A 19,280-nucleotide genomic window follows, 5' to 3' on the forward strand; every position below is an offset into this window, starting at 1 on the left:
TTTTCTCTGAAGTTTCTGGTCCTCACTTCCACCCTGTGGCTACTTACAAACTGAATGGTTCTCTGTTTCTTTTCCTCCTCCAGGCGGCTGCTGCGGAGGGTTTGCTTTAAACATTATTAAAGTTGTTTCCAAGCTCCTGTTTCTGTTTGCAAGTTCTTTTCTTATTATGAGTAAGGACTCTACAAAGAAACCGCAATTTCCCAGGATATCTATGGCAACCCAGGTCGTGCTCCGCAAAATTTCAGGTGCTAGTTAATAGAAGGGGCTAGAGAGGCTTAGTGCTAGAGGTACAGTGAATTAAAAGCAGCCTGTCTTAGTGTTCCATCGCTGTGAAGAGACAACATGACCACAGAAATGCTTGTAAAGGAACACATTTAGTTGGGGCTGGCTTACAGGTTTAGTCCATTGAGCATCATTTCGGGAAGCATGATAGCGTGCAGGCAGACATGGTGCCGGAGAGGTAGATCAGAGTTCTATACCAAGATTGGCAGACAGAGGGAAGAGAGCCGTTGGTCCTGGCTTGGGTTTCTGAAACCTCAAAGGCTGCCTCCCTCTCCACGACAAGCTTCCTCTAACAAAGTCACACCTACGCCATCAAGGCCACACCTCCCAGCCCTTCCCAGGTAGTTCCTTCTTGATAACCGAGCATTCAAACATCCATTAGCCTTTGGGGGCCATTTCTAGTGAAACCGCCACATAACCCTTGCTTTGATGGAACCCGCGATCTGTGAGGGGGAAATGGTGGGTTACAACCAGTTGCGATTCAGTGCTAGCGTTAACTACAGCAGAAATTAGAGCCATGCGGTAGCTTACTTGAGAGACGGGCAGGAAGATTGCCGTAACTTCTTGGGTCACAGAAATGCCGGACAAATGGCTGACTGAACACTGTCCTGATCTCCGGTGTTCTCTCAGTACCTGTGGCTCCTCCCAGCACTTCTCACCCTGCCCCCTATTCTAAACCTCTCCTCTCAGGAGGCTGCGCTTTGGTTACCCTCGCCCACTCTCATTTCTCTATTCCCTAGCTGTTTTGCCTAGCTGGGCCTCTTGGTCTCTCGGACCCTGCCCCTTCATTTGATCGTGGGTGCTTGTCTTGCTCTCCTTCCCTGTTTCTCCTCTCCTGGTCTAGTTTAGTCTGTCAGCCATGTTCAGCCTGTACTCTTCCCTCTGTCTGGTTTCTCTTTTATATCTACAATAAAAATCTCCTTACTTTAGGAGTAGTCGTGCTCTCTTCCTTTTATTTCCTTTTTTTCATTCAGAGCTATAACGCATAGTGAGTTCCAGGCCAGTTTGGGAAGCATAACCAACCAACCAATAAATGAACAAAACACATAGTGGTAATTAAAATAAAGCACCACGGGCTGGAGAGACGGCTCAGGGGTTAAGGGCACTGGCTGCTCTTCCAGAGGTCCTGAGTTCAATTCCCAGCAATCATATGGTGGCTCACAACCATCTATAATGAGATCTGCTGCCCTCTTCTGGTGTGCAGGTGTACATGCAGCTAGAACATTGTATACATAATTAAAAAAAATCTTTAAAAAAAAAATAAAGCATCATAGAACAACTGAAATCTAAGCAACTGATTTTGCCTGGAGGAGTTGGGGTACCACCATGGAAGGTTTATCATTTCAAATGAGTCTTTAAGGAGGTAATGAGTTAGTGCTTTATACTGAAAAAAAAAAAAAAAAAAGGATTTTTAAAGAGTACTGGCTAACTCTTCCAGAGGACCTGACCTGAGTTCAATTCCCAGCACCCACACAAGCAGCTCAAAACTGCTTTTAAAAATCCAGTTCCAGGCAATTGGATGCTGTTTTCTGGCCCTTTCTGGCCCCTGGCATGCACATGGTGCACAGACATACAAAACACCCATGCACATACAATAATAATAGCCTCAATTTTATTCATTGATTGATTTCTCGAGACAGCTTTGGCTGTCCTGGAACTTGCTCTTTAGACCAAGCTGGCCTTGAAATGACAAAGATCCTCTTGCCTCTGCCTCCCTTTAGTGATGGGACTAAAGGCATGAACCACCACCATGCTTTACTTTTTGTTTTCTTTCTTTCTTTTGTTTGTTTTGGTTTGGTTTTTGTTTTTTGAGACAGGGTTTCTCTGTGTAGCCTCGGCTGTCCTGCCTGCCTCTACCTCCCCGAGTGTTTGGGATTACAGGCCTGCACCACTGCACCTGGCTTATCTTTGGTTTTCAAAGATAAGGTCTCACTGTATAACAGCACTGGTTGTTCTGGAACTTGCTTTGTAGACTAAGCTAGCCTCGAACTCACACAGATCTTCCTGCTGGGATTAAAGGATTGTGCCCATCCTGGACAAAAAGCCTTATTATTATTTTTTTTAAAGCAAACAAACTACCTTGTCATATTTTTAATTATTTTGTAACCCAGGGCACAAGTACTATCTGTAAGATACAACGCTCCAACATCCCCCTCTGCCCCCAACTTCTGGACCTGGAAAAGGCCTGAAATAGCTTGGTGAAAAGTTTGCAATGCTGGGGCATCCTTCTGAAGATCATTCATTCAGAATGAGTTTAAAAGTCAAATGTAGGGGCTAGAGAGATGGTGGTTGAGAGTGCTGTCTGCTCTTCCAAAGGACCTGGGTTCAATTCCCAGCACCCACAGTAGTTCACAACTGTCTGTAATGCCAGTTTCAAGGGATCTGACACCTTCACACTAAATGCACATAAGATAAAAAATTAAATAAGTTATTAAAAAAACAAAAAGTCATTAAAAAAATTTAAAAAAAGTCAAATATACATGGCCTTGCCATCTTAAAAGATTTGCTTACCTTTATCGGAGAACCACATTGTGCTCTATAAAAGCATGTATTTGTTATAGTAAAATATTAAATGATATTCACAGACATGAACAGTTGAGAATACTCTTGTATTGATTTTGAGTTAAACAAGTTTTTATTCAGCAGGCAAAGGAACATAGGATGATAGGAGCAGTATTATTTCAAAATACTAAAAATTTTCCTTAATGTCTTTTCTCTGATTTATGTGGCATAAACAAACTACATAACGGTGTGAGAGACTATAAAGGTTTTATTGGCGCTTGTTTGAGTTTTTTCTGTAAACTCACCCTGAGTACCAGTTGTGGGTATCTTAAACTAAGTTCCATAAAACATTTACAGCATGCCACTCCGTTTCCTACACTTTCCATGGAGACAAAAATTTAGCTTGTAAAAGTACTTGTAAATATAATGGCTAGTTGTGAAAACTTGTTTCATTTAAGTTCCAGGTCTCTCTCATCGGCTGGAAGAAAACTAAATGTTGTAAAGGATATTTGAGGTACTTCTCAGAAGGATCTGAGATTTGGCAAATTCCTTCCCCAAGGAAAACCACTTTCCAAAGATATCCTTGGTAAATGCTTTCTAGGATTAACACGAAACTGGCAAAGGTCACTTGCGTCCACACCTTCGGATTCATTTGTAAATAACCTCTACTTTTTTTTTTTTTTGCTTTCCTACCCAGGTGCTCGGCTGCCTTACAGGTGCCCCAGGGCTTAAACTAAAGACTGCATAGAAACAAAAGGACGTAGGAGCCGGGAGGAAAGCGTAGTCTTGCTGAATAAAATCAGTCTCGGAAGGGATAGCAGACATAATACGAGGTATTACGGAAGTTCAGATAGTCACCAGCGATAGTGTTAACTTTATTAGGTCTTCCGCTACGCTTGTCTGATTGGCTTAAACACCTTTGTGTTAGCCTTTATCTTGAGGGATAGATCTCTCTGCTAGGCACGTGATAGGTGTTAAACCAATATTGATTTTTGATTTTTTTTTTTTAAGGGAGATAGTCCTTAAATCTGAGCTTCCCGGTTACTTTTAACTTTCAATTTATGGCTCACGAGCCAAAAAACTCCTATGCTCCCTGAATTTCATTACTCATAAGGAGAGACGGCTTGGATAGGCACAGCCTCAAAGTCATTAAATTACACACATCACACAGCTTGGAAGTCAGATAAGGCAGTGTTTGGGCAGAGCCCTGCAGAGATTACAAATCTTGAGCAGAAAACGCCAGCACAGAGTGCGCAGTGAGTTCAAATGTATTGTAATTAAAGTCATCCAGATGGTAGTTGGATTAATCAATGATGAAGCAGTATTTATCTTGGGATAGAAGATTGTGAACTCCAGAGTGAGGAAATCCCCAAGGTGGGGGGTGGAGACAGTTAATAAGCGCCCCTGGGAAAGGCCCATTCAGCGAGGGCTGGAAAAAAATCGTTTGAATTTGAATCAATTTGAATAGTAAATCTCCCCCAGGAAGCAGGAACCAGACCCTCCAAGCTCGGCAAACTTTGGGAGGAAGCGAGTACTGTAAAGCAAGCAGCTCCTAGTCTGTGGTTTGGGGCGCAGAGAAAGAAACTGCAAGCTGGGGATTGAGCGTTTGAGTCCCTGTAACGACAGCGCTGGCAGCCTTTCTCCGGCTCCGCAGGACGCCGGTGCCCGGCCGCGTAGGCCTCGTCTCCTGAGCTAAGGGGTGGCCCCCGCGCAGCCCTCGTCCCGCCCGGCCCCGACTCCGCAAGCCCCAAGCGCGGGGCGCCGAGGGGGCGGGGCGACGAGCGGGCGGAGGGCGCGGGAGGTGCATCCTGGGAAATCCAACAACATGGGGCCACTGGGCTGCGGGCGCCGTGGCCGCCGCGAGTCCCGGCCGCAGGCGCCGCCGCTCGCCTAACGTCCGAGCCGAGGGCCCGCCCGCCCGCCGCAGCCCGGCGCCTCCGCCCAGCCTCCCCCGCCCCCCGGCCGCGCCATGTGAGGGGCCGCTCCCGCCACCGCCTCTTCCTCCCCGCGCCTCCCGCCTGCCCGCCCCCCGCCGCCTCAGCCCCCGCCATGGACGCGCACTACGCGCCCGCGGGCTTCGCCGAGCCTCCCGCGCCCCCCGCCAGCGTCGCCACGCAGCCCGCCGCCCCCGCCTGGGCCTACGAAGCCCGGGTCCCGGCCGCCGCCTCCAGCCCCGGCTGCAGCGGCAGCAGCCCCAGCCTCAAGGCCAGGTAGAGAGGGTGGGCGCGGGGTCTCCCTGGGCCGGGAAAGGCCGCGGATGCGTCGGGGCCCTGCGCCGCCCCGCTCGGGGCCCGGGACGGGTGGGGAGCCTTCGGGACGCCCTCCATCGCTCTCGGGAGAGGCGGTGGACAACTCCCGGCGGGTGGTCCCGGCAGGGAGGGGGCGCGGGGTGCGGGGTTCCCTCCTGGGGCGAGTCGGGGAGCGCGGCTGGAGGGGAGGCTGGGCGGGATGGAGGGGTGCAGTCGCTTCTTGGTACCGGACTCCCACATGTGAAGTTTCGGGCTTCCAGGCTGAAGTCAGTATCTGGGGAACTCGGACTGACTCCGGGGAAGGCCTAGCGGGGCGCCGCGGAGTCCCGGGCAGTGACATTCCATTGTATTGGAACCTGGGTGGCCGACAATATGGTGTTGGGGGCCTCGGCAGGGTGAAGGTGGGGTCGGTGGCAGGGGATGAGGAGCGGGGCCGAGTCGCTGACACTGCGGGGGACCTGGAGTGGCTGGGCTGCAAGGAAACCCCCCAGGGCGGGACGCCACTGTACTGCAGGGGCTGGGTGACATATGTTTGCAGTGGTGGCCCTGTTCCACGCGTCCAAAGTTGCTCTTGGGTTTCCTCTCCTTCTAACAACGGCAGGAAGTCAAGAATCCCTCTTTGCTCTCTGCGTCTGGGGGTGACTTGAGTGTTGGGAAGCATTGAGGGCTGGTAGTCAAAGAACACTCTAAAGGTCGAAGACCCAAAGCGTGCTTCTCAGTCTCGGCTCCAGCATGGCCAAAGGACCACAAAATGTGGACTCGTGTTTGATCCTTAAGCAGTACCACATTGAAACGGTCCCATTCGAATGATAACTGGAAGGCGTGGTTTGGTTTGGAGGCTTTGGGAGCGGGGTATTTTTAAAGCCACCTCTCCTGAACAATACTGAATCTGGTAGGTACAGCTTCTGACCCAAGAACAGGGAAATCCTGGCTTGCTAATGACTTCATCTTCAGCTACCAGCAGGAAGCTTCGTGCCTAGATGATCTCACCAGGTTTATAAAATGATTTTAACGACACGAGTGAACTTTTTGGTTCACTTTCCACATTACAGTATTCTCATTACCTTTGTTTTTGAGAAAGTGTCCCTTTCGTGATTTAGAATAGGTGTGTAAAGAGTAACTGGTCTTTGTCTTAGTTTGTACCTTGGAATTATTCCGAAAGAACGAAAAAATACTGCTTCAACAAAAGGGTAATAATAAACCTCAGAAAATCTTAGCCCTTTTGTTTTAAAGAGCCAGGATTTAAAAAGAGAAAGTGATTTTTCCAGTTTCGGGCTAACTGGTGAGATGCTGAGGTCTTTGTGAAATAGGTATAGTTTTGTGTTGTTGTAAGTAAGCCATTTTGAAGAATTTTAGAGATGATATTATTTGGTTAAAAATAACCTTCCTTGGTTATTTTTGGTGATAGTTTATCATTTTACAGAGAAGAGTTGCTTTATCTATCATAATTTAAAAATTAATTTTCTCTTCTGTGAACAGCAGTGATATGTGTAGCATTTCTTGTATCTCAAGTAAAAAATGTTTTATTAGGTGAATAACACTGAAATGCTGCCTAGTTATTGTCTGTTAATTTCTTTGAGCAAAGTATCTCTGAGGCAGGAAACAAACTGGCTGGTCATATTTTCCAAATTTTATCAGAGTAATAAAATAACTCCTGAAGGATCTTTGAAAACAAGCTTAAAAAATTTTTGTTATTGCTTTTTGGATGTTACTAGCACTTAAATGCAAGCCCCCTCCCCATTGCTTTAAAACATTTTGGAGGGGTGTGGTCAGCCAAATTATAGCATAGAAAATGCAGGCTTTCCCCCTCCCCCACAAAACCTGCTTTGTTAACATCTTGTGCTAGGATCAGGCCATCTGTACAGGACTGCTCACACTTCTTAATTGTATTTTACTTTTCCTAAAACGTCTTCTTTGATTTCAGTTACATCAGAAATACTGTATCTGGAATGGGCCTTCAGAGTCCATAAATATCAAGCATTTCAGAAGCTTCATCATATTTTTACATTTTAAAAAGCTGTTCCATAATTCATGTATCAGTTGAATGTTTTTGTTTCCCTTTTGTGGCAGTTTCTTTTGAAGGTGCAAATGAACACTAGCTGTGATGATGTAATATGGATATTTATCCATAAAGAATTAGCTTGTCTGACACCTTATTTCCTGTAACTTACTCAGAAACTGACAGATGGTAATGGCATTCACTTGTTACTGACATGGGATCTCACATTCTACGTTATGTCTTTGCTTGTTCCCAAAATGCATTTTCATCACTCTGCAGAAAGGTACCTGATAGATCATGAGTTTGAAACAATATTTTCTTTGCTACAACAGCTCCATCAGATGTTAGGTTTTTATTATTTGTTTATTTAGGTTTTTTTTTTTAATTTGTTTTTTTTTCCTAGACAAGGCTTTTGTGGAACTTACTTTGTAGATCACACTAGCCTCAAACTCACAGAGATCTGTCTTTCTCCGTTTCCCAAGTGTTGGGATTAAAGGTGACCATTATGACCAGCCATATTTGATTGTTTTAACAGTTGGAAAATGATGAGAAAGTCCAGTTTGTTTGTTTGTCTCTATGGAGAAGATTTTGGGCCCTAAGTGTTGGTAAAATAGCACTTGGTGGCTACTTGTGTAGTTTCAGGCTAGGAACTGGTCTTGTGCATTTCAACTTGCTTGTGTCCCTCAGTTTTAGAAACCAAATGATCATATGCGTTGCCCATCATCATGACTTTCTAGGAGGTTGTTTGCTTTTGTGCTTTCAACATGGATGCTCTAAGGAAATAAACTGAAGGGATTAAGAAAAAGGCTGAGGTTTATAAATCATATAAGTGAAAAAGAATAGGCACTTTTATCTGTACAGAAAGAAACAGAGAAGTGAAGATATATTTAACTGTAGCAGGGCTAGACAGGCATCTGTAATCCCAGTATAGAGGAGGATTGCTTTGAGTTCAAGGCCAGCCTGGTTTGCAGTGTCTCTCATCCCTACAGAAGGCCATAAGGCTTGGTGACAACACACAGAACTCTCAGGTTTCTGGACTGAGCAACTGGATGGCTGGAGGTGTGGACAGAGATAATCTGTAAGGAGAAATAGAGGTGAGATGAGTGTAAAAACATGAGCTCATCATTAAATGACCTTTACATCTCAAGTAAAAGGTCAGAGAGATCGTGGACTATGTGCTCAAGGAGGTTTGAACTGAAAACAAATAAGGTCATCTCCTTTGAGGTGGCATTTAAAAACACATCAATCCAGAGCTTTGAGTAAACATGAGGGATTTAGTTAGAAGAGGAATTAAAAGCTAGTCAAGAACAAGGAAAAGCTGTGGGTCAGAGATGGTGAAGGAGAACCAGGAAAGTACAGTGCAGTTGAAAGAAGGATGTTCAGTTCATAGCAAAAAGGACACTGAAATAGGATACTGGTATTGTTTCTATGCCAAATCATGAAAGCTTATTTAACTGTCACATGGGTGAATGACACCATGAGACTTTTACCATTCAGCAGTGCAGTGCAATGGCTAAACATCAAGGTTCAAGACTAACAATGCCCAAGTTTAAATCTCAGCCTCAAGACCTAGAAGCTCTGTGGCTTCAGACATATTGCTTAGTATGTCTGTCTCAGGTTCCTTGTCCATAAAAGAAACATAGAAAGAATATATACTGTAGGATTGAAGAGATGGCTCAGCAATTATGACCATTTACTGCTCTTGCAGGGACCCAAGTTTGCCTCAGTTCCCACCACCCACATAACACCTCACACATCTGAAATTTATCAGTTCCAGGAGATTTGATGCACTCCTCTGGGACACCATGCATACACATGATACACATACCTGATAGATGTGAGGGAATGTTGCCTTTATCTTTAAATATATTTCTTCAGTGCAAGCTCAAGAAATGTAATGACTTGTATTCATTCGCTCATTAAAATGTTCTGAGCATCTGAGTTCCTGATACTAGACCAAGTTTACAGGTACCACAGAAATAGGAAAGACACTGTCCTTCCTCTTAAAGAACTTGTGCTCTACAAGGGTGACAGGGTAATTAATATGTTTGTTACTTGTCTGCTTGGCTTCTAAATGTTAACATGAACCAGGCTTAGAGTTCCAAACTTTTCTCTCCACTTGCTCTAGCTGAACTTGATATGAATGAGGTGATATTCAAATTTATATCTTTTATTTTTTGCATCTTGCTCCTGCTGTTAAATAGGTGTTTTGAATATATATGTGCATATAAATATATATATATATATATACATATATATATATATATATATATATATAAATTCTAAAGCATGATTATCTTTTCCATCTTAGTAAATGCTACCACTGTTTACCATAATCCCCACAGGAATTATTGTAGTTGTTTTCTGTTGCTTTCCTTGCTTCTATTTTAGGCCCTCTAAATTTTGTGGGGTTTGTGTGTGTGTGTGTGTGTGTGTATGTGTGTGTGTGTGTGTGAGTGAGTATGAATGTTTTGCCTGCGTGTGTGTATGTGTACCATATGCATTCAGTGCTCTTAGAGGTCAGAGGAGGATGTAGGAACTGGAGTTATGGATCATTGTGAGCCACCATATGAGTACTGGAAATCTAACCTGACCAGTGCTTTTAACCTTTGAGCTATGTGTGCAGCCCCTACCCCATTTTATTTGGTATAGAATAGGCAGAGTTAACGTTTCAAAACTCAAACCAGGTAGTGCATTATCTTGATTAAAGCCTTCCAGTGTTACTCAGTGTCAACCTTGTTGGCCTATGAGGCCTTCTGTTGTCTGAGCCTCAACTAATTTTGAAGTCTTATCACACATTTCTCACATTGCACCATTCTTGCAGCCAGGTTGGCTTTTTCTCCAGAAACTTGCTGAAATTATGACTTCTGGTCTGACTGTTATTTCACCTGGAGTTGTCTTCGCTTTACTGTTTCTAGGTATTTCAGCCCTTTCCCAGATGTTTTCCTGACTGCTTTGATGGAGAGGCACAGAACCAGTTAGTAGTTCTCGTCGCTATCAGAATGTAGTTTCTCCTTCACATCATCATCTTTGAATTAATTCTACTGACTGTCCTGTAAGTTTTTAGTATTGCTGCACTTTCACCACCTCACTAGCCCTACTGCTAGAATACACATTTCATGAGACTGGGATTCATTTTGTAATTGATAGCATAAGCTAAAGAGTAGGAATATTTGGGTTTGTATTTTGACTCAGTTTCAGTATGATTTTCAACAAGTGCCTTGGTTCCCTTTATAGAATGAGGGCAGTAGCTTAGAAAGGCGTTTAAAGCCATGTCAGCGTGTACTGCAGTGCGAACAGCCAGCGCTGGTGCATGCTGAGTGCCAGCAAACATTCAGAGAATGGAGTAATAACTGCTTCCAGGTACTCACTTTGTTTCTTTTTGGGAGAGGTACAGATATGGCTGTGGGGACTTACAGGGAACATTCTTCTAGTTAAGATCATTGTGGAACATTTGCCAATTAAATTACACAGAAGCTGACTTGCATTGTTAGTGTTTTCTAAGAGAAAGGATTAACACTAAGGAGGAGCTTTCAAGAACAAGCAAGTGTTCAAGAGGAGGGACATGGACTCTGCTCCGCTAGTTTGGGCCTGGCCTTTGAACTGGCACAGCATCAGTTCTGTCACAGTCAGTCTGTGTTGTCATTAGGGGAGGGAGACTATATAACAGTATGTTTCATTTTGGGGGTTCACCAGAGTTATACTACCCCAGAATGAGTACTGGAATTTAGGGGGCTTTAGAGTTTAGTCTGTAATCTTTAGGGAACTTGAAAGGATCTTATAGGAAGATGATACTGTGAATGAATTGACTTGTTTTTTTCTTTTTTTTCCTCAGTTATTTATTTTATTCACTTTACATCTTTGTAGCCCCTTCTCTCCTCCTCTGCCAGTCCTACACCCTCCCCCTTTTCTAAGGCTTATTTTTATTTATGTGGTATGTTCTGTGCAAGTGTATGCCACTTGTTTGAAGATGCCTTTGGGGCAAAGGAGGGTGTTAGATCCACTGGAACTGGAATTAAAGGCAAATGTGGGTGATCAGCAGTGACCTCCAGTCCTCTAGAAAAGCAGCAAGTGCTCTTAAGAGCTACCTTTCTAGTAACCTCCCCCCAATTTAAATAAGTCCTGATGAGTTTTTTTTTTTTTCCTTCCTTCCTTCTAACACTTGTATTTACTTTGAGGTATTTGTTTGTACATGGCAAGACTGAAGAAATGTGAGTTCAGGAGTTTGTATAGAGACAATAAAGACTATCAGATATAAGATTTTAGTGAGTAAAGTATTTATTCTCAGCCCTTAGCTGAAAACTGTATAGCGTTTATGAAGTGCATGTCAGTGCACTGACTAGTAATTTTAGTATGGGTGTTTGCTTATATACATCTGTGTACATGTGCATACGCAGCACCCTCAGAGGCCTGAAGGAGGGTGTTGGATCCCGAGAACTGGCGTCACAAATGATTATGAGCTGCTCTGTGGGTACTGGGAATTGAACATGTGTTCTCCGGAAGAACAGCAAGTGTTCTTAACCACCAAGTCATTAATGCCTTTAATTAATTAATTAATTAAATTAATTCAAAGTTATTAATGCCTTTGAATTGGTTTAATAAGATTAACTTAGAAGTTAATTACAGACTTGCTTAGAATTGGCAGAAGTAGGAAACAGGTTGTGAGATTGGAGGCCTCCATCAGACAAGAGGGAGGCAGTAGAGTTTATAGTGATGCTGGGATAGAAAGGACGAGGGATGGGTCGGTGAGGCGGCTCAATCTGTAAAGGTGTTTATAAGCCTGGTGGCCTGAGTTCAGTCCCCGAAACTGTAATGGGGGCAGGAGAGGACTGACTCCGTTCAGTTGTCCTCTGACCACCATGTCTGCCCATGGGACATTTGCCTCTTCCAGAATAAAAGGAAGGAGTCAATGGAGGAATAAACAAAAAGATAGCATTAGCAGGGGTTGTTGGTAGCATTCATATTAAAGAATAAGAGAAAGTTGTGTTTTGATTAGTTTGAGAATTTCATAACAATGTGTTTTGATCATGCTCATGCACCTTTCCCAACTCTTGTGTTTTGAGATAGGGTCTTACTGTATAGTCTGGCTGGCCTGGAGTTTTCTACATAAATCCACCTACTTGTGCCTCGAAATTGCTGGGATTAAAGGCATATGTCACTTTTCTTTTTCTAAAGGTATATTACTTTTAATGTGTGTGAGTATTTTGCTTTCTTGTATGTCTGCAGCATATGTATGTACTGCTTATGGAAGCCGAAGAGGGCATCACCCAGAACTGGAGTTACAGACTGTTGTTAGCTGCCATCTGGGTACTGGGGATCGAACTGTGCTTTTAATACTAAACCATCTTTCCAGCCCTACCACCAGCGTTTTTTTGTTTTTAATTTATTTATTATTTATGCAGTGTTTCCCCTGCATGTATGCCTGCATGTCAGAAGAGGGTACCAGGTCTCAGTGTAGATGGTTGTGAACCACCATGTGGTTGCTGGGAATTGAACTTAGTACCATTGGAAGAAGAGCCAGTGCTCTTATCCTCTTAACCATCTCTACAGCCCCCAACCACCAGTGTTTTTAAGTGAGAAATTGTTCATAAGTTTGTCAGTATTTAAAACGAGGTTTTTGTGTGTATGTGTGTTATGAAATGTATTCATGTCATTGTGCATACACATGTGTGTACGTGGAGACCAGAGGTAATTGGTATCTTTACCGCTCTCTACCTTAGTTTTTGTGACAGGGTCTGTTAGTGAACCTGGAGTTCATTGTTGAACTATCTGGCTGGCCAGGGAGTCTAGGGATCTGCCTGTTTCTTCCTCCTAAAAGGCTGCAATAACAGATGCATGCCACCATGCCTGGCTTTTTTGTGGGTGCTGGGTATCCAGTTCAGTCTCATGCCTGAATACCAAGTACTTTACCAGCTGAGTCAGCTCCCTAGCTCCCAGCCTTTTTTAACATACGTGTTAACATACATATTTATTGTATACATAAACAAATGCTGATTCACTTTTGTCAGTAACTGCTGTACAACTCTTGTAGGCATTAAAGATTCAGTGGCAAGTCATATAGAAAAAAACTTTGTTCTTATAATTCTAGCATGCTTGGGCTCAAGTAAGAGGATCTTATGTTCCAAGTAGCTGGCCAGGACAAAATTAAGGTTTTGTAGGGTTTTTGTTTGCTTGTTTAATTTGAGATGCAGTCATTTAACTCATGCTTGCCTCAATCCGGCTGTGTAGCTGAGAATGACCTTGAACCTTTTGATCTTTCTTCCACTTCCCAAGTGTTAGGATCACTCCTGTTTGTGTTACCATGTAATTGGCAAGAATCTTTGTCCTTGTTGATCTTAACTCTCTAGCTATTAGGTGGAGGAGCAGTTAAGTAAGAACATTCCCTTTTTGAGGAAGCAGCTCGGGAAGCAACAGGTGTAAATGTCCTAAGGCAAGAAGTTTGACAGTTCCCTTCCCTGATAGAATCTTCCTGGTCCTGCAGAGTCACCTAAAGGACTTGCTGAAAACACTGGCTCCTGGCCCTGCTCCAGAGTTTCTGAATCAGTACACTGGGATACAACCCTGTAATTTGCATTCCTAACAAGTGCCTAGGTGATTCTGTTGCTGCTTATTTAAAGACCACACTGATGTGGATCTTATCTCTCTTGGCAGCTTACGTTAGAGCTACCTCTTCAGAGAGCTTTTCTGACCACTAAATTTATTTTTAATTATGTGTAGGTGTCTGCATGTGGGTATGTGATTACAGATGCTATAAGAGGTGTCAAAGTGCTAGTAGTTGGAATTACAAAAAGTTAGGATCCTTTCCAGGTGGTGGTAGTCGCACACACCTTTAATTCCAGGAGGCAGAGATAAGTAGATCTTTGAGTTTGAGGCTAGCTTGGTCTACAGAGTGAGTTCCAGGAAAGCCAAGGCTATACAGAGAAACCCTGTCTCGAAAAACCAAAATCAACAAACAAACAAACCCCCAACTTATGATCCTCCTGGCATGAGTCTTTCTATCTTGGTTGGTGTAGCTCTCTTACAGACATGCCCAGAGATTTGTTTCAAATTTGTTTGATTTAAAAAATGTTATTAAATTGACAATGAAGTGGACCTTTACAATTCCACCCCTTGTCAACTTGACATGTAATCATCGCTTTTTTTAATTAAATTTCATTTTATTAATTATACTTTATTCACTTTGTATCCCCCCATAAGCCTCTCCCTCCTCCCTTCCCAATCCCAGCCTCCCTCCCCCTTCTTCACGCATGCCCCTCCCCAAGTCCACTGATAGGGGAGGTCTTCCTCTCCTTCCTTCTGATCTTAGTCTATCAGATCACATCAGGAGTGGCTGCATTGTCATCTTCTGTGGCCTGGTAAGGCTGCTCCCCCCTCAGGGGGAGGTGATCAAAGAGCAGGCCAATCAGATTATGTCAGAGGCAGTCCCTCTTTCCATTACTATGTAACCCACTTAGACACTAAACTGCCATGGGCTACATCTGTGCAGGGGTTCTAGGTTATCTCCATGCATGGTACTTGGTTGGAGTATGAGTCTCTGGGAAGACCCCTGTGTTCAAATTTTCTGGTTCTGTTGCTCTCCTTGTGGGGTTCCTGTCCTCTCCAGATCTTACAATTTCCCACTTCTTTCATAAGATTCCATGCACTCTGCCCAAGAGTTGGCCATAAGTCTCGGCGTCTGCTTTGATAGTCTGCAGGGCAGAGCCTTTCAGAGGCCCTCTGTGGTAGGTTCCTAGCTTGTTTGCTGTTTTCTTCTTCTTCTGATGTCCATCCTCTTTGCCTTTCGGGATGGGGATTGAGCGTTTTAGTCAGGCTCCTTCCTTTCTCTTGATTAGTTTCTTTAGATGTACAGGTAATCATCGCTTTTAAGCCATGACTTTCCACGTTCTGTCCCCATAGGCTCAGTGCCATCTCAGTGAAAAATGTGTTCAGTCCAACTTCAAAAGTGCCCATGGTAGTTAACAGTTCCAACATTGTTTAAAAGTCCAAAGTTCAAATCTTAACTGAGAGTCAAAGCACCCTCTCAACTGTGAAAGTTTCACTCTTTAAATATGAAACGATACAGTAAACATTCTCATTCCAAAAAAGAAGAACCGGACACAGTGAGAAATGATTGGATCGGGCCTGGAGAGATGACTCAGTGGTTAAGATCCCTGGCTGCTCTTCTAGAGGACCCAGATTCTATTCCCAGAACCAGCTCAAAGCTGACTATAACTCCAGTTCTGAGGGATCTGACATCCTCAAACACATACATCCAATGCAGGCAAAAATCAAATAAACATAAAAAAATAAATTATATATTATTTAAGAAGGAGAAGATCAATGCATAGACCAAAACCCAGCAAGAAAAAAAAAAAGTAGATTCTGCATCTAAACTATAATTCTGTTTAGGCATGTACTAGCTTTCCTTCTCTGTGACAGAATACCTTAGCAGATTATTGATTTATAAGGAGAAAAGTTTGATTTTGGCTAATAGTTTCATCCATGGTAGCTTAAACTTTCACCTTGGGCCTGGGGTGCCACAGATCATGGCAGGAACATGTGGTAGACTCAGAGCCACGACTTCATTGCTAGAAAGCAAAGAGACTGGAAGGGCAGGAAGGTTGAGTTCCGTTATGCCCTTCAGAGGACACAATTCCAGTGACTAACTTCTGTAAATCTTCTTTCCATTGGCCTTCATGATCAACATCAGGTCTGGAAAGAAAGCTCCACAGTTAAGAGGCACTTGTTTCTCTTGGAGAGGACCCAAGTTTGGTTCCCAGCACCCACATATTGTCTCACAGCCATCCAGAACTCTAGTCTCTGACCTTCTTCTGACCTCCCCAAGTACCAGCCGTTCAAGTGGTACAGATATACATATGCAGGTATAATACTTATATAGAAAATCTGTTTTTTGTTTTGTTTTGTTTTTAAGATCAAAACTATAACAAGATTTTTATCTTGGCTTATCTTTAAAAAAAAAACTTTTGCATTTTTTTTTTTTGAGATGGGGGATTAACTATGTACCCCTGGGTGGTCTTGAACTCATAAAGATCTTCCTGCCTCTGCTTCCCAAGTAATGGGATTAAAGGCATGCACCACCACAACCAGCTTAAATATTTTTTTACACTTATATATATGTATTTGTGTGTATTTATATGTATGGATGTGTGTGCCACAGTATGATCAGAGGACAAATTGGAAGAGGTGGTTTGTAGCAGTCATTTTAAAAACTACTTTATTTGGAGTATTTAGGCCTCAACCTCCTTTCCAACTTCCCAATACTACGTGGGAGAGAGAAGGTTAGTGGGGAGAGAGGGACCCTTTACTTTGTCTGGCTGTTTATGGTGAAGGGGTTCTTTAGGGCTCTATACCAATCTCTGTCAACCACAGATGCAGCCAGCAGTCTCCTTCATGCTGCTGTGCCCCGAAGTGTTTCTCTCTGTCTGTTTCTGGTCTCTCCACACTGCTTCACACCACACACCAACACCTTCTCTTTCTCGGCTCTCATATTTATACCCTCGGAATTCTAGACCACACCTTCCCCATGCGGCATGTGGAAGGCTGGTAAAGATTATGCCCCACAGGTGACAGTTAACAGATGTGGACAAACTAAAGCCCAGCTAAAATCTCACACTTGGGATTAAAACAAAAGCATATTTACATAACATGACTGAAACCCAAACTTCTATTGCAGTGGTTCTTACTTGCTGACCCATCTCTCTATCCCTGACTTATGGCATAGTGGTTCACACCTTTAATCCCAGCATTCTGGTGGCAGAGATGGGAGAGTCTCTGAGTTTGAGGCCAGCCTGGTCTACAAAGTGAGTCCAGGACAGCCAAGGCTACACAGCGAAACCCTGCCTCAAATAATAATAATAATAATAATAATAATAATAATAATATATTTATATAACAATAATATATTATTGTTTATCCTTCTCTACTAGTACTTGTTTCATTATATCTTATAGACTAGACAGTTGTATGCTATCCATTTTCTCCCTATTAAATGACAGAAATCTTGTCTTGGGTATGCCGTATACTGGTATGTACATATACCCTAAATAAATACACAGGTACTTGAGCTGAAATTTTCCCTTGGGGAAAAACTTAAGTATAGCTAAATGGGTACATAAATATTTAAAGCTGTACTTCCAGTATAGGAAATTTGTAAAAGAAAAAAAAATATATATATATATATATATTAAAGCTTCTCATTTATTTGTGTGTGTGTGTGTGTGTGTACATGTGTACACTCAAATGCTAGAAGAGGGTGTCATGTCCCTGGAATTGGAGTTACAGGTGATTGTAAACCACCTGACATGGGAATTGTACCTTTGTCTTGTTCTTTTCTTTTTTCTTTTCTTTGTCTTATTTTATTTTCTTCTTTCCTTACCTCTCCTTTCCTCTTTCCTTTCCTCTTCCCTTCCCTTTCCTTTCAAGACAAGGTTTCTCTGTGCAGCCTTGGCTGTTCTGGACTGGCTTTGTAGACCAGGCTGGCCTTGAACTCACAGAGATCTGCCTGCTTCTGCCTCCGCAAGTCCTGGGCTTACAGGCATGAGCCACGGAGCCTGCCCAGCTAAAACTCTCCTTTAAAAAAAAAATATTTATTTTATATATATGAGTGCTCTATTTGTATGCCAGAAGAGGGCATCAGATCACGTTATAGATGGTTGTGAGGCACCATGTGGTTGCTGGGAATTGAACTCAGGACCTCTGAAAGAGCAGACAGTTCTTTTGACTGCTGAGCCATCTCTCCAGCTGTCAGGTCTTTTCTAAGAGCAGTATACATTCTTAAAAACCTACTCATTTCTTCAGCCTCCCCATGCCCCTGTGCTTTGTTTTCATATTTTTCATTTATGGAGAGTATGTGTGCGCACACATGTGTGTGTTTGCTAATATGTATACCACATATGTATAGTGTTCAAGGAGACCAGCAGAGGTCATCAGATAACCCTGCAAGTTGTGAGTCACCAAATGTGCTAGGCATTGAACCCAGATCCTCTACAAGAATGTCAAATGCTTTTAACTGCTGAGCTATCTCTCCAGCTACCTTTGACTATATATTGTATCTGTGTTTTTACTATAAATACATTGTGTGTGTGTGTGTGTGTGTGTGTGTGTGTGTGTGCGCGCGTAGAAGTCAGTAAACAACTTGTGGGGGTTAGTTCTTTGCCGTGGCAGGTACATTTACTCACTGAGACATCGTGCTCTGGCCTAAAGAGTTTTTAAACAAAAAAATTTAAGATCAAAGCCAAATATAATTTAAAATGAAAAAGGCAAGTAGATATAGACTATAAATTGACATTTTACACATTTTTTTCCCCTGCCTGCTCTCACTTTTTCCTGCATCCTTTGTACCATTATTTTGTTTCTTGCTCTGGTTGATTTGTCTTAGCCTTCTGGTCTACAGGAGGGTGGTGAGGAGCTATATAATATATTTACATGGTTAATACACACATATTTTGGTTATAATTACTCTCTTCCCCAGTTTCTCTTTGTGTCTGAGCTCAGTGTAGAATTTATAATTTTTTGAGACACCAATTCCCAAGATTTAGTTCTGCTTTCTCATTTTCCTTGTAGGTTCATTCTTAATCTGTCCCACAAATCTACATTTAATGTGTTTGATTGCAAAAATACAAACTGTAATTGCTGACTTGTTTTCTTTAAGTAGAATAGACCTGGTCCCTCTAATTCTAATGATTTTTTTTTTTTAAGACAGGGTTTCTCTGTGTAGCCCTGCCTGTCTTGAAACTCTATGTAGACCAGACTGGTCTTGAATTTACAGAGATCCACCTGCCTCTGCCTCTGTGCCACTGTGCTTTTTGCGTATTAATAATAGCTTAAGTAGAAATAAGGAAAGATGAGACTTCAGTTTGAATTTAGAAAACATCCTTGACTGTGGCAATTATTATTGTTGATCATAAGTGTATCTTACAAATAAGTATATCTTACAAACTCTCCTCTGTCTGCTTGTCATGTACCATGTTCAAGCAATCTCTTGTACTTAACACATCCTTAATAAACCCTAAATGGTAATGATCCAGCTTCCACCTTGACTTGTTTGTTTGTTTTGTTTCTTTTGAGACAGGGTTTCTCTGTGTAGCCTCAGCTGCCCTGAACTTTGTAGACCAGGCTGGCCCCGAACTTACGGAGATCCTCCTGACTCTGCCTCCCTGTGTGCTGGGATAACAGGCATACACCACCATGCCTGGCTTCCACCTTGACTCTTTTTGAGTCCTCTTTCCCATAAGTTGTTTTGGCCAATG

General features: G+C 42.8%; 1 protein-coding gene across 3 annotated transcripts in view; it reads left to right on the plus strand.

Moving 5' to 3' along the window:
- Window positions 1–4,602: 4,602 nt before the first annotated feature.
- Window positions 4,603–19,280, plus strand: part of Qser1 (glutamine and serine rich 1) — a 63,534-nt gene continuing 48,856 nt past the window's right edge. The window contains exon 1 of one of the 3 annotated variants that reach the window (XR_009587443.1): window positions 4,603–4,994. Coding sequence is in view for 1 of the 3 variants with exons in the window: in XM_021646361.2 (XP_021502036.2) it covers window positions 4,834–4,994 (161 nt within the window). In the remaining 2 variants the exon portion in view is untranslated. The remainder of the gene's footprint in view (window positions 4,995–19,280) is intronic. The other 2 variants (XM_021646361.2, XM_060371858.1) reach the window with 2 other exon arrangements.

This window comes from Meriones unguiculatus, chromosome 18 (genome assembly GCF_030254825.1).
Source record: "Meriones unguiculatus strain TT.TT164.6M chromosome 18, Bangor_MerUng_6.1, whole genome shotgun sequence".
NCBI lineage: Eukaryota > Metazoa > Chordata > Mammalia > Rodentia > Muridae > Meriones > Meriones unguiculatus.